The sequence below is a fragment of the Gossypium raimondii genome, chromosome 9, assembly GCF_025698545.1.
Source record: "Gossypium raimondii isolate GPD5lz chromosome 9, ASM2569854v1, whole genome shotgun sequence".
Classification (NCBI taxonomy): domain Eukaryota; kingdom Viridiplantae; phylum Streptophyta; class Magnoliopsida; order Malvales; family Malvaceae; genus Gossypium; species Gossypium raimondii.
In genome coordinates this window covers 36994850-37008743 of record NC_068573.1, presented here as the reverse complement: position 1 = coordinate 37008743, position 13894 = coordinate 36994850, and the positions used below count along the sequence as shown (strand labels likewise).

The 13894-nt window shown below is 29.9% G+C and overlaps 1 protein-coding gene across 1 annotated transcript; it reads right to left on the bottom strand.

The window, feature by feature from the left end:
* Nucleotides 1–4018: 4018 nt before the first annotated feature.
* Nucleotides 4019–7707, bottom strand: LOC105799405 (chaperonin-like RbcX protein 2, chloroplastic). Its single transcript, XM_012629938.2, has 5 exons — nt 7215–7707; nt 6167–6258; nt 5890–5947; nt 5448–5513; nt 4019–4331 (listed from the first exon to the last, which is right to left on the bottom strand). Exons 1-5 carry the CDS (start codon nt 7509–7511, stop codon nt 4209–4211), a joined length of 636 nt encoding a protein of 211 aa, XP_012485392.1. The 5' UTR covers nt 7512–7707; the 3' UTR covers nt 4019–4208.
* Between the last annotated feature and the right edge of the window lie 6187 nt (nt 7708–13894).

Sequence of the window (13894 nt, the reverse complement as noted above, 5' to 3'; positions counted from 1 at the left end):
TTCAAGTTTTTTGTGATTTTCATGCATCTTTATTCAGTTATCAAGTGAGTTGAATTTGTATCTTCTAATGTAAATCGAGTTTATTCTATTATTATTTTAATTAATATTAAAAATTCAATTTAAATTTGAATTCAACCGTAATTAATTAACATGAGAATTGGGCTTATATTTTATAAAGTGAATGAGTTTAATTTTTTTTATCTTGAATATAGTTCGAGCTAAAAATAAGTTTTAATCCAATTGGAGTGGGGTTTCTAGCCAAAAAATTTAATTTGGACGGTTGTTTTCTATACATCAATGATTAAAGTGAAGACGAAAAATTCATCTGTAATAATAATTGTTAGTATAATTATTTAATTAATTAAATTTAGTTATACTTGGTTTTATCTTTTAATGTTTGTAAGAAAAAAAAAAAACAAGTAGTATGAATTGCAGGGAAAAACCTCAACGCAGTTTTAGCGTTAAAGTAGATAATAATTCACTTCGTTGTATTCCACTTTAATCATTGACATAAAGAAAACAGCCGTCCAATGATGCTTTGTCCTGCTCGTCAAAGTAGTCGGAATTTAGGAACTTGACGCAACTAGATTCAAGACAAATTTGGAAAACAAGCTTGAGGCAACTTTATCCGGATTGAAAACCAGTTTCAAGTGGATCTTTTGTGCAGCTATGCTCCACTGTGGGGACAAAAGAAAGCTTGGGCCAATCATCCCCTTTGTTTTTCTGCAACCGTTGCCTCAGCAGTCCCACCCAGTGATAAAGAGCTCTTCGAATATTTAGAATAGCTAAGCCGCAAAGACACATATTTGTATGAGGTTGAAGCATGCTCTTTCTGTCTCATATCAAGCCATTGACAACTGTATATTAGAGTGTGTTGCTGTGGGAATTTTTCACTGTGACAGCTATATGAGCTAATATCGATGGTTTTCTATGCATGCCAGTTGGCTCGGCTTTTCGGGCTTATGGCTGGCTTCCTTTTTGAAGGTTTTTGTTTGGTGGCCCGATGGCTCATATGGTAGGAAGATGGTTCCGACTTAGTTGGGAGTTCCGTTTTCTATATGTTTTATGCTGTTTGAGACAGGTTCTTACCTTATTTAAACTTTTCTAATTTATCTCTTAACATAATTGGAATTTATCAAAAATAAAACCCAATTCTTAACCAATAATCACCTTTTTTTTGGATTTGTATTTAGCCCTTTGTAGCTTAAAAGGCAAACCAAGATGCTACTAAGGCTTACCAAAATTCTTTGTTTAAATAAGTTGATTTGTTTAATGTTGATTTATGTAATTGACAAACCAACTAATACAACTAACCAATTTAATATAATATATATATAATTGGCTTTTTATTAAAGGAAATATAAATTGAAAACATAATAATAAATTAGAAGATGAAAGATGATCATACGTTTTTCATTAAACAACTTAAGTTTTTGGTTATGTAAATTTCCACTTAATTATTAGTGTGAGGTTAAGCTTTAATGCGTGTATTAATGTTACTTTTTAAGGATTTATTTATTCCTTTTATATTTTGGTATGTAAAATAATTACTAATAAATGAATCTCGTGGATACAATGATACTCAATGATTGTTTACGTTTTGTAATGACGAAAATAGTTCATTGAGCAAAAATATCAATTTTATAAACAAATCCTACAATAATTTTTATTGAACAATGTAAAAATAATAGAAAATGGAGAAGAATGAAAAATAAAATAAAAGTTTCGATGTTTTGGTGTACTAAATAAATGAAATTTAACTCCCATGTAAAGGAGTTCTCATAATGAATGGTCACATATTTTAGCAATAAACATAATTATTCAATAGATATCTACTTAAATAATTATGACCATTTGTTATTAATTAAATGACAAAACTTTGGTAACAAGAGATATTACTCATTACTATGAATTGTGACAACTCTTGATTAATAACCAAAAGACATAACTTTTGGACTATTTGTAACTTTTAATTATAACTATTTTGAAAATGTTCTAACCATCTCTCCCATTTGTATAAATGAAGGTGTCTTACGATTGAACATTCACTTAGTGAAAACATATTAAAGTTAATTGAAATTGCATGGGAGACTATACTTTGAATAAGCTATTCCATTTGATTAACCAAACTTATCTCACACAACGATTTCAACATCAATCAATATACAGTATCCAAATACACCATTATGTCACATGTCTATAACCTCTTTTCATGAATGCTGCTAGAGCCAAGCCATTGAGCTTTTAAAAGTGGTCACACTTCACACTCATATAGGTAGATCTCATCAAAGAGTGTTCCTATAATTATAACACTCTTAACATATTTATGTTATGAGTTTATTAAGAGTATATTACTCATCATTCCTTATCATTATGGGTACCTAGTACCTTTTTTTCCTTGGATGATATATTATATATTATTTTATAGTGCTAGTAGTCACATATTGATGATGTAGTTTGTCTCATTGAACTCAAGAGTTAACGTTATACCTAGCGTTGTGTCGAGTTTTTATCATGAGTGACTCAAATATTATGAACTTGTACCTCATCCCCAAATTTCCAACACAGCTATACTAATTTTCTATATCACACAATGAAACTTTATATTTATTTACATCTTGAAAGTTTACAAGACCAACATCCTCACCATGTTTAATTATTCATTCTTTCACAAAATAATGCTATCAAGAATATCTTTTGTATGATTATCAATTCACAGTAATCACATTATTATTGTGTCTTTTTCACCAAGTTGTTGTGAAGAGGCCTCAAATCCCTTGGTGATCAAATAAAATAATATATTTGTTATTTTTCATATTTATTTTCATAGTCAATAGATGACTGTTAAAACTTATCATGTATGCATACTCAAATAACATTATTTTTTCTCAACAAATCATACACGTATAAGGGTTTTTTTTCATATATTTTAGGAATATAGTCATATTAGATAATCATTAACTGTCTAATCATTTGACTATTACATCTTACATTTTTACATCCTTTATCATGAACATTATTAATCATTCTCTGGGTAGGATCAAAATCATGTTCATCACCTAAATGGGTTGAATACCTTTCCCATTGATATTTCCATGCTCATGAGAACTATCGATTCGTGCCTTCCAAAGCAAATTTCAAAATTTACTACATCTCATAACTTTATAGAACTATGAGATTCTAAATAATATTCAAGCCATATAAAAAAAAACCATGTGTACCTTCATAAATATGCACAGCATGATTTCGATTTCAAATATATGATTATCACATTATATATTATACCAAAACAATAATATTATTATATAAGCCAATATTTTCCACTATTCTACTATGACTAGAAAAATTAACCATGCAAATTGTACGTGACTTATTTCATTTCTAGTCAAAATCATTTTAGTCCAACCTTTATAACATATATTAAAAATATGCAATCATATACAAAACTCATTTAGCTTATGGTTATTTAAAAAACAACAACCAAGATTGTTCATATTATATATTCATCTACAAACTTTCATTTTAGCAAAGAATACACTTAAAATAATGTCTCATCGATAACATCCGAATGCTTACTAATATCATGATTTGAATAAAAATTTCATATCTAAAGTTAGATATATATATCATGAAAAGAAAGAATATTTTTGTACTAAAAGTTTCACTCAAAATTGGATAGAATGAATTAGATTTTAATTCTTCAACCTTATTGTTTATTTGAAAAGCATCAATAGGTGCCTCTTTAAAAGACATTACTTTTCAAGTTGCTTGTTGAGTCACTTGTAATTTTTCAATTATAACTATTAAAGTATTATAAATATTTTGAAAATATTCCAGCACGAATTTTTTGTTATTATTAATGAAAATTGGCTCTTTTTTTATTATATTTTTCTCAAGGTATTTATCAGCACAAATCCTTCGCATTCTGTAGACCCATTCAACCTACCAATCGCACATGCCTTTGCAGAATTGATTGAATGAATAGGTTTTAATGGCATTAGGCTATCACAGACAGCCATTTGAAATGGTGGACGCTATTTATAATTTATAAGCAAGCAATTCATAATATACAGTTTACAATAAAGCTTATACTTAGTTGGTGGAAAACCAAATATACATAACATTCATTGGGACCAAACCAAACAAGGTGCTTCTAAAGCTAAGTAATAAGAGAAGAAAAATTGGAAATGCAATCAATCCCTGAGGGCTCACCCAATCGTATCAGTGTTTGAATCATCTGAGGGCCAAACCACAGTTTCCATAAGCCGTTCCCGCATCAATTCTAGGTTCTCATCCGAAATCTCTTTGTATATTTGAGCATGGTCACATTTCTAGTAATTACAACATTCTTTTAATTATTGTTTATCCAAACATAACATAATATGTAGTTTATTCTTTGAATTTGTCTAAAAATATTTAGTTGGTGATTGAATTTTTTTTTTATTTAGTACTTAAAATTTTGTCATCAAGGTTAGTAACTTCACATTAACATTATTAGTTTGTATTAACATGACATTGAAAGCCAATCTGATGGAGACACGTGACAGTCTCTTAGCATATCACATTGCAAACATAAATTTTAAAAAATGAAGAAAAACTTTAAAAATATATAAGTTAACAATTTTTTTTCACATCAAGAATGAACCTAGACAAATGGTTGTCCAAATACATTTGAATTGGACACTCATCCATATTCCTTCCAAATGTATTTTAATAAGTTTATTTGTTTTTATTTTTATAAAACATCAAGTTATTTATATTATTATGAAATAAAAAGTATATGAAAATTTAAATTTTAAAATATATAAATTAATAAAAAATAAAAAATTACATCAATAATGAATCTAGACAGACGATTATCTAAATTGAGTGCATAGACAAATTTGTCCATATTCATTCTAGATGTGCTTTTTAATTCTTTTATATATTTATTTATGTTTATAAATATTTTGTTAATTTATATATCATATATTATAAATTCTTATATGTTTTTCAAAATATTAAAGGCTTTTATATATTTTATATATTTATATATATATATTTAAAATAATAATAACCTAAAAATTGATATTTTATTAAAAAAATAAAAATATATAAATTTACTAAAAAATACATTTAGAATAAATCTAGACAAATGGGTGTCCAGATGTAGGTGTATCTAGACAACCATTTGTCCAAATTCATTTTTATATAAAAAATTATATTTTTATTAATTTATATATTTTTAAAGATTTTTTTTTAAAATTTATGCCTATAATGTGGTATATCAATAGGCTGCCACAAGTCACAATTGAGTTGACTATCAGTTGCACATCAGCAAAGTTTAACGGTGTTGTTAGGGAGGAGATACCAACCTTAATGACGGAATATAAGTTCAAATACCGATAAAGTTAAAAAAAATTAGATACCAATAAAATACTTTGAAACATATTAACTCTTTTCATTACCTTAATCCATTTCCCATATAGGTGAAGTCGTGTTATCATCACTCTTTCAGCAAGCTCTTGATTCTCCTGTCGATGTCAAATACAAAAGTACCAGATGAAGTTAGCTAGTTAAATATTATATGTGATTATAGTGTTATATATTGATTGACCTGAATTCTACTTTATCTAGTTTAACTCTATTGGTTGGTTAAAGATTAAAGTTATATAAAACAAATATTTTCCTATGATATGGGGCTTATAAAATAAGCCTTAACCTTCAAGAGATATAGTACATATGGGATCTTTAAGTGGGAGATGGGTGAAGAAGAGTTTGGTATGAAACTAGGTTTGGGTCTATGTTTATGGTGATTTTTGTCTCTCATATGTGGATGTTGGATCTTATCGTGCAAAAGAGTGAAGAAATCATTGAACTACATAAAGAAGAAATGGAACTTTAAACTACCTTCCCAAGGATACGTAAGAAACTCTTGCCATCAGTAGGCTGATTTGCTGCGACATACCTGTCAAAATGAAGATGGAAGAGAAATAACAAGACAGCTTCTGTCTCCAAGATGCTAAGTACAAGGTTTCAAAAGCATTGACTCCACTTATTGTAAAATAAACATCATCATTTTGCCAGAAGCTGCTATTTAGAAACTTATAGCACATTTTGGCCACAATCACAGCAAGCCACAGTGTAGCTTTTATACAGACCGAGATAAACCAGATGCGTTACTTACTGATAAAACCAAGTATATTTTGGTGGGTTCATTTCATAGAGCTGAGTAAGAACAGTCCTCACTGCTTTGTATGTGAAGTAATTTACTAATTGCTGCAACCACAAAACATTTGTTAAAATCAGCTTATATATTGTAGGCAATAAAGAAAACAAGGGGAATAATCAAACAGATTAAGTTAAGATCAAAATTGGAAGTGTAAATGAATATTTGCGTAGGTGGAAGAAGAAATAAGAAAGTCGTGTTTTTTTTAACAGATCTCATATCATATCTGTTCTTTTTTACATAATATTTAGAATTACACATAGTCCATCCCTAACCCATAAATCGGAGGATAATACGCTTCACCGCACTTCATATTTATTATGATTGCATATACATAATTTATTTCAAATTATTTAAAATAGAAAAGCTTTTATAAGATCACCAAGGATGAATTATAATAAGTTGTAATGTTTATGATTGCATATACATAATTTATTTCAAATTATTTAAAATAGAAAAGCTTTTATAAGATCACCAAAGATGAATTATAATAAGTTGTATGTGAGTTAAGCTACATTACAACCGTCGTAACTAACATTAACAATTCACTATAATATATTAATTATGATCAATATTATATTTTGTCATTTGCACTCAAAGTTTGTGCTATTAAATTTATGTTTTATCGTATTAGATAAGGTAGAAGTATATAAGATTATAGCTCAAATTATGTGCTAAATTAAGTGCCTTAAATTAAGGTGATTGATAATCTTAATTAAATTATCCATTAGAATTAAATAAAAGAAAATTTCCTCAATTGTTAAGGTTTTATGAAACAGAAGAATGCTAAAAAATCAATTTATTGAGATATTTTCTTTTGACGATTACATTAACCAAAGTTTAATTCTGCTTTAGATAATTTATTGTTGTGAAAACCATTGATATTATTTATGTAATAATAAGGACTAATTTGCATAATTTCAAAATATTAGACTTAATCTAATGTAGTCCAATTTTATAAATTGATGATGAATGTAAAGAGGACTAGAAATTGAAAACATCTCACCGTTTTAACATCCCCGAAAGTTTCTTCATACTGCCCTCCTAATTCATTCACAACCACAAGTGTGCGGGCCTTCCTTGAACTCTTCTTATCCACAACTCCAGGAATCATCTTGGAAGACAACCTCCAATCATGGCATGAATCTACAAATGAGCTGCCTAACTCCAACCACCCTGCCCTTCCCACCCCTTGTTTCCTCTTCATTTGCGAAACCAATTCCCCTCCAGTTTTCAAGTTCATGCTGGTGGAGCACAAACATGGACCAGTGTGAGAGTCCACCACCGATAAAGCCCCCACCATCTTTCTTCCTCAACTCACAACCTGATCAGGGCTTAGCTTTGCTTTTTTCCTCAAGATTGAAGTCAAAGATTCGTGGTCAAGTAAGCACAGATTTGGGGGAAACCAAAAAGAAAAAACAAAAATGCAAAAGGGGAACGTGTGATGAATGTGGCGTGCATTTAAAGGGAAGGTGAATCTTAACCAGACAGTTTTTTGAGGTCCAAAATTCTCTCAATCATCCAAAAGGTTAATTACAAATTTGGTGAAGAGTCAATTTGAATGCGCGTTCAAATTGAAAATAGCGGTGAAATTTGTTAGGAATACTTTCTTTATTTGTCCCTCCAACTTTATAAAAAAATCATTTTAGCCCTCTATTTAATTTTTCATTTTTTTAGTCTTTAAACTTGCGTTGTTTACTAAATCACTCCAAAATAGATAAAAAAAAAAAGATAACACCTTTTAACTTGACTGACGTAATATATATATATGAATGTCATGTTAGCAATTAATTAATTTTTAAATTTAAAAATTCAGAAAATAAAAATAAAAAGTTGTGATTTTGGATTCCTATAGAAAATTTTGAATGATAAATGTTGGGTTAAACTATAATAGCATTACTAATGGTAAGACTAAATTATGATAAATTATGATACATGAGTTTGTCTTTTAAGTTTAATTTGATGTTTGAATTTTTTGTTTTAATTAGGTACTTAAATTTGACTTCAATGTTTAAACTTATACCTAAGTTTTTTTCCTAGTAATTAAGCACTTGAATTTAGCTTCAATGTTCATTTTGGAACTAGAGTTTTTTTTTTTTGTCTTAATTAAATATATATATTACTAGAGGACCAGGGGCGAAACTAGGGGGTTGGGAAGGGCCCCGGCCCCCTAAAATGGAAAATTTTCATTAGTCCCTTTAAAATTTTTAAAATTTTAAATTAGTAAAGGTAAAATTACACTTTGGCCCCCCTAAAAATATAAAAATTTGATTTAATCCTTTAAAAAGTATAAAGATATAGACTATTAACATGGTGAAATTGTATTTTTGTTATCGAAAAAATTACAATTTAATTCCGGCCTCCTAAAAAGATTTTCTAGTTTTGACCCTATAAAAGACATGTGTCAAATATTCATTGGATTATATGATATCGCTTGATTTAGATATCAAATAAAGTATTGAAGCCAAACTTAAATACTAAATTAAAAAAATGAAATGGTATATTTTACCAAAATTAAAATATAAAGACGAAAATCATAAATTAGCAAAGTTTCCCAAAAATGTTTGGTGGGTGCGGGGGTTTCCAACTTGGGTGAATCTTGTTGGGATTTAATGAATCTTGGTCTCTAACTCTAAACGTCTCAAACTCATTATGCTTCATTCAACTAAAACGGTTGTTTTTCCAATCTTCAAAGTTTCAGTTTAAAAAGGGATTTGAACGTGGTTAGAGGTGGCAAAGTCGATATTAGTTTGAAAAACTTGTTCAATATTTTGACGATTTTTTTTTTTAAATCATGGGCCCAACCTCAAATTAAATTTTACTAGTTATACATCACAAAATAATTAAATGAAAGTGTGTAATTACTAGATAATAATTATATTTTCTTGTAATTAAAAGAATTATTTTTAATTTCAAATCTAAATATTGCATATTTAAGATTGTTGATGTTAGGTATCAGCAAGTGGAAGACAATAAAGAGATGATGGTGGTGACAAAGAGGTAGGTTCACCTGTGACAGTTGGAGAGTTGGAGTATCTAAAGAAGAGGAGTAGGAAATAAGGGGAAGGAGATGAGGAAAATGAGGGAAAGGTTGTGTGCTGCTATAAGTCTGGGGTTGTTGAGAAGAAGGGAAAATCCCTTCTATGTTATGCCTTGGGGTATTTATAGGTGGGAAGCTTCTTGTCCAATTATGCCACGCCACCGACAATCTTGGGATTAGGTTTTTTGTTGTGTATGGCTTTAGCACTCCCTTTGCTGAGATGGTATGAGATTGTTAGGCCTTAGTGATCTCTAGGTGGTACCTTTTTGAAGAAGGCGCACCCAATAATAGTGGATGGCCTAACGGGAAGGCCCGTTGTCAACGGGTGGCTAAGGATTGGATGATCTTCTCGTGGAGGATCTGAAGCATATAGGTGGTTGGTCCTCAAGTAACCATTTGGGTGGGATAAGGCGAGGGCCATCAGTAGGCGTCTCTCTAATCACTTCTCATGTCACCACGTGTCTAAGTCGAGGTAAGGGTATAACAAAGACTACTTCAATTCATAATCTCTTAAAATCAATAATAATATTAATGCCAATTGAATTAATACTCAATCAACAAACAAAGGCTAAGTTGAATTAGTTGATACTTGGATTAGACAAGGCAGAGATGACAGTGATATACGTAGTTCACCTTGCTTAAGGTAAGGCGGAGAGCCACTGTGTATGATGGTCAAGGAATGATGGTTATGGATTGACCAGAGATGGGAGAGAAGAGGTTGTGTGTGTGTGTGTGTGATCCCCTTTCATGGACGAGGCTAAGGGCTTATATACCTTAAGCCATGATCTCAAGGAGCCACGTGTCATCCTTCTATTGGTGGTCTCAAAGCAAGTTGGCCAAATGGTCTATCACCATGGATCTAGGTAGGATGACAATTGAACATGTTGCCAATCACTTTAGATGAGACGTGGTAGTTGGCATCAAAACTGACAGTTAATATGTGGGACCCACATACTTGTGTAGTCGAAGAGTGGTTGAGATGGGTTGTTCTCGAGGAGTTTTTTGAATAGTAGTTCCAGGGAGTGGATGCTCGAAGGGCATATCCGAGGGGTAGAGGTATAATAGAATTCAAAACTATTTCATTTTTATATAATGCCTAGATTACCCATAAACCCTCTCAATTTCTAAATAGAAGGATATTACATGCTTAAATGCATTTGAATTTATATCTTCCAAGTTGTTGCAACAATAACGATGACAATTGGAAAAGACTTTAAAGGATCATTAATTTTTTCTTGTTAGATATTAGTTTAAATATATGTTAAGTTGCAATTGGACTAAGTGACTTCTGTAGGAAAAATAGAGATGAACATCAAAAGTTTTTTCGTGCTGTTCGAAAACTTCCTAGATCTATAGATGCCTTACCCAAAGAGTTAATCCACTATAATCAACAAGAACAAGGTGTGATTTAAGTTCAACTCACTCATTAAATTGTAACCTCACTCGTATACTTAGAACTAGATCACTCCACCTCTAAGACTTTCCAAATGAAAGCTTAGTTACCCACTAATAGAACGATTTGAATACATTACCTCACTCGTATACTTAGAACTAGATCACTCCACCTCTAAGACTTTCCGAATGAAAGCTTAGTTACCCACTAATAGAACGATTGGAATACATTACAAAATCACTCACTAATATTCTAAATCTGTGACACCCTCACCCGACCCGGTCGCTAGGCTCAAACATGTGGCATCACATTACGTTGCCAAAGCAACTCATATCAAGCATACTCAATACATCATGTGATTAAATCACATAAAAACATATTAAACATGATCTAATTATTTAAGGTTTAAATGAGCTCTTATGTAATATTAAAATTCGAATCCAAACTCTTTTAGTTAAATTTTAACATGATGTCTTGACATAGGGAACTCCATGTCTCGAGACAAACCTCATTTTTAAATTGATATTTTTACTTCGATATTAACATGTCTCGAGACAATGAAGTTCATGCATCTACACAAAACATATCAATGGGCAATCATTGAGGACAAGTTGAAAAGATAAGAAACTAAGCATCGATCATAACATATAAGATGAGAAAACCATTCCTAAACTAAATTACTTACATTGTGTTTGGTTCAATGTAATAGCAATGCTATTATGGGATGGTTCAATATTAAACAGTAGAACATATTTTTGGTTCAACGAATGCTTAAAACGTTGAATGAATCATTTTGAAAAATTGCTGAATGGCCATTCAGGGGAAGAGATGTTGAATTGCTATTCGGTGAAACCATGAATAGATCAAGAAATAATGAATTTACAAGCTGAATCACTTTTCTTTCACCATTTTTGGAGAAGTTTTAGTTTCACTCTACATCTTTCTACTTCAGCTTATTTCGTTGAACCAAATTGAAGGGGAAAAAAATTGCAGACATCAAGGTTGCTTTTTGGTTGTAGAAAGTTGAGCTTCAAATCTTGATAGACAAAAAGCAAATCGAAAACATGTTTAAATCTTTGATAAGTTTGATTTGGGTTTTTGATATTGCTATGAGAGAGGGGAGTGGGGTTGAGAGACAAAGTAAATTGAAGAGAAGAAATGGGTATGGATTTACCCATTGAACGATTATTTTATACCTTATATAAATGTTTTATATATTATATTTTTAAATATAGATAAGACAAAGAATGATGGTAAATAATTATAGAGTGATTAAATGAGAGGGGTGGGGATAAAATAAATAAATAAATTTATAATATTATATATTATGATTTTATTAATTTATATTTTAATAATTATTATATTAAGAATGTTATTAAATTATATATTATTTTATAAAATTGTATTTAATAATAATTATGTTAAAATATGATTATTTATTAATATTTTTATTAAATTAGATTTAATAATAATCTTATTAAAATTTAATAAAAATAAAAATAATCATCTATCTAACAAAATTCTGCTAAGGGTACTCTGGTCATTTAAGTTTTTTTCTTTATGCTACTTCAACATTTATTTCACTCAACCAAACACAAGAATACTATTACAGCTCTATTTAATTCCATTGAACCAAACAATTGAATTACTGATTACAACTCTATTCTATTACATCTCTATTCCATTAAAGCCCCATTCCATTCACTCCAACCAAACATGGTGTTAGATGAGTAGTTTTCCCACTATTTTGTTGTCTTTTTATTATTATATTGCTACTATTTTGTTATTATTGTTTGGATATACTCTTGTTTTATTGTTAATTTTGTTACTATTTTAGAGGTATTTTCTTGTTAAGTTGCATCTATCTTAGTGTTATTTAAGTATAAAGACTTTTTATAATTTATTTTCAATTTGTTGGAAAACATTTATTTTAATGTTTTTAGTGTTTTTGATTTTTATATAAAAAAATAAAATTATACGGGCTGGGCCCAGGTTTAGCATATATAATTCAAGCTGGATTTGGACAAAAATTTAGGCCTATTTTACGGGCTAGGCCAAGCCTAGAGTTTTATTAGGGCCCGGCTTGAACCTGGCATGGCTCGGCCCATGGACAAGTTTAATGAACACATCATAAAAATCAATTTAGATAGCACAAACCGAAATAGCTACACCTCTATAATATTCTCCTTCCCCTTAGCCTTAAATGACCTAGCCATGTCCTTAGCTTCAAATTCATAACCAAACAAAGAAATTAAGTTAGTATATCAATAATTGATACTATAAACACTTAAAACTAGCAATGATATGCAATTTGATAAGGTAAGAACTCCACTTCCTAAAACCACCTTGAGAATACTTACTCCATTTTAACTGTGAACTCTTGAAACGAACAATCTAATGCTTCCTATATTGATTTCTATCTCTAACATTATCTTCTCTTACTCCAAAAACTCTAGGAAACTAGCTACAACTTATTTTCTCTAACTCCCACAATAGCATCTAACATAAAAAATCTTCCAAGTCAAATTAAACTTGAAATTTACTATTTCCTTGGTTCTAAACTTAAAATCATTAAGAAATTAACTCAAAATCATAAAAAAAAAAAACAGAATTGAAGCGCCCCTCTCTCAAAAATGAAAGAAAATAAATTTTTTTCTAAAATCAATATATAAAGTTTGGAAATCATCTTTACATTGTTAAAATCAAAGGTTTTTTTTTTAAATCAAGAAAGCTTAAACAACCCAATCCCTCTCTTCAAGAATGGCTTACATGAAAATGAGAGAGAAGGAAGAAAATGAAAAATCATGTATTTTGTAATTAAATTTAAATTAAAAAATTATTATCTGAATCAAATTTTGGTCAAATCAAGTCAACACAAAAAGAAAAATTATTTATTCAAATTTGACTCGAGCAGAATTTGAACTCATAGATAAATCTAATGCTTCTTCAGCTTTCTAATGTTAATATCCTTAAAAAAGTGATTTGAAGATATTAGAGACATGGCTTAAAAATAGAATATAGATTAGGAGAGAACGAAGTAGTTGCTGTACATTTTACAGTAATCGGTTGGAACTAGACTACAAGCCTCACTGCGTTCCACATAAATAAGCAAAATTAAGTTGTAAAAGAACTTAAAAAAGAAAAAGGAAAAAAGAAATCGTCAGAAGAAGAGCAAATTGAAGTGGGCCGTTAATTTAAACAGTAGCCCAAACCCTGAGGAGAAGTCCACAAGGATTACCTCCTCAATCGTCAC

Bases quoted from the DNA above. Each gene is read 5' to 3' on its own strand.
- LOC105799405 (XM_012629938.2), bottom strand. From the start codon at position 7,511: ATGGTGGGGGCTTTATCGGTGGTGGACTCTCACACTGGTCCATGTTTG. The intron at 6,259-7,214 runs GTGAGATGTTTT...TTGTGGTTGCAG, and splicing joins CTTTCGGGGATGTTAAAACG to CAATTAGTAAATTACTTCAC. The intron at 5,514-5,889 runs GTAGTTTAAAGT...TGACATCGACAG, and splicing joins TCTTACGTATCCTTGGGAAG to GAGAATCAAGAGCTTGCTGA.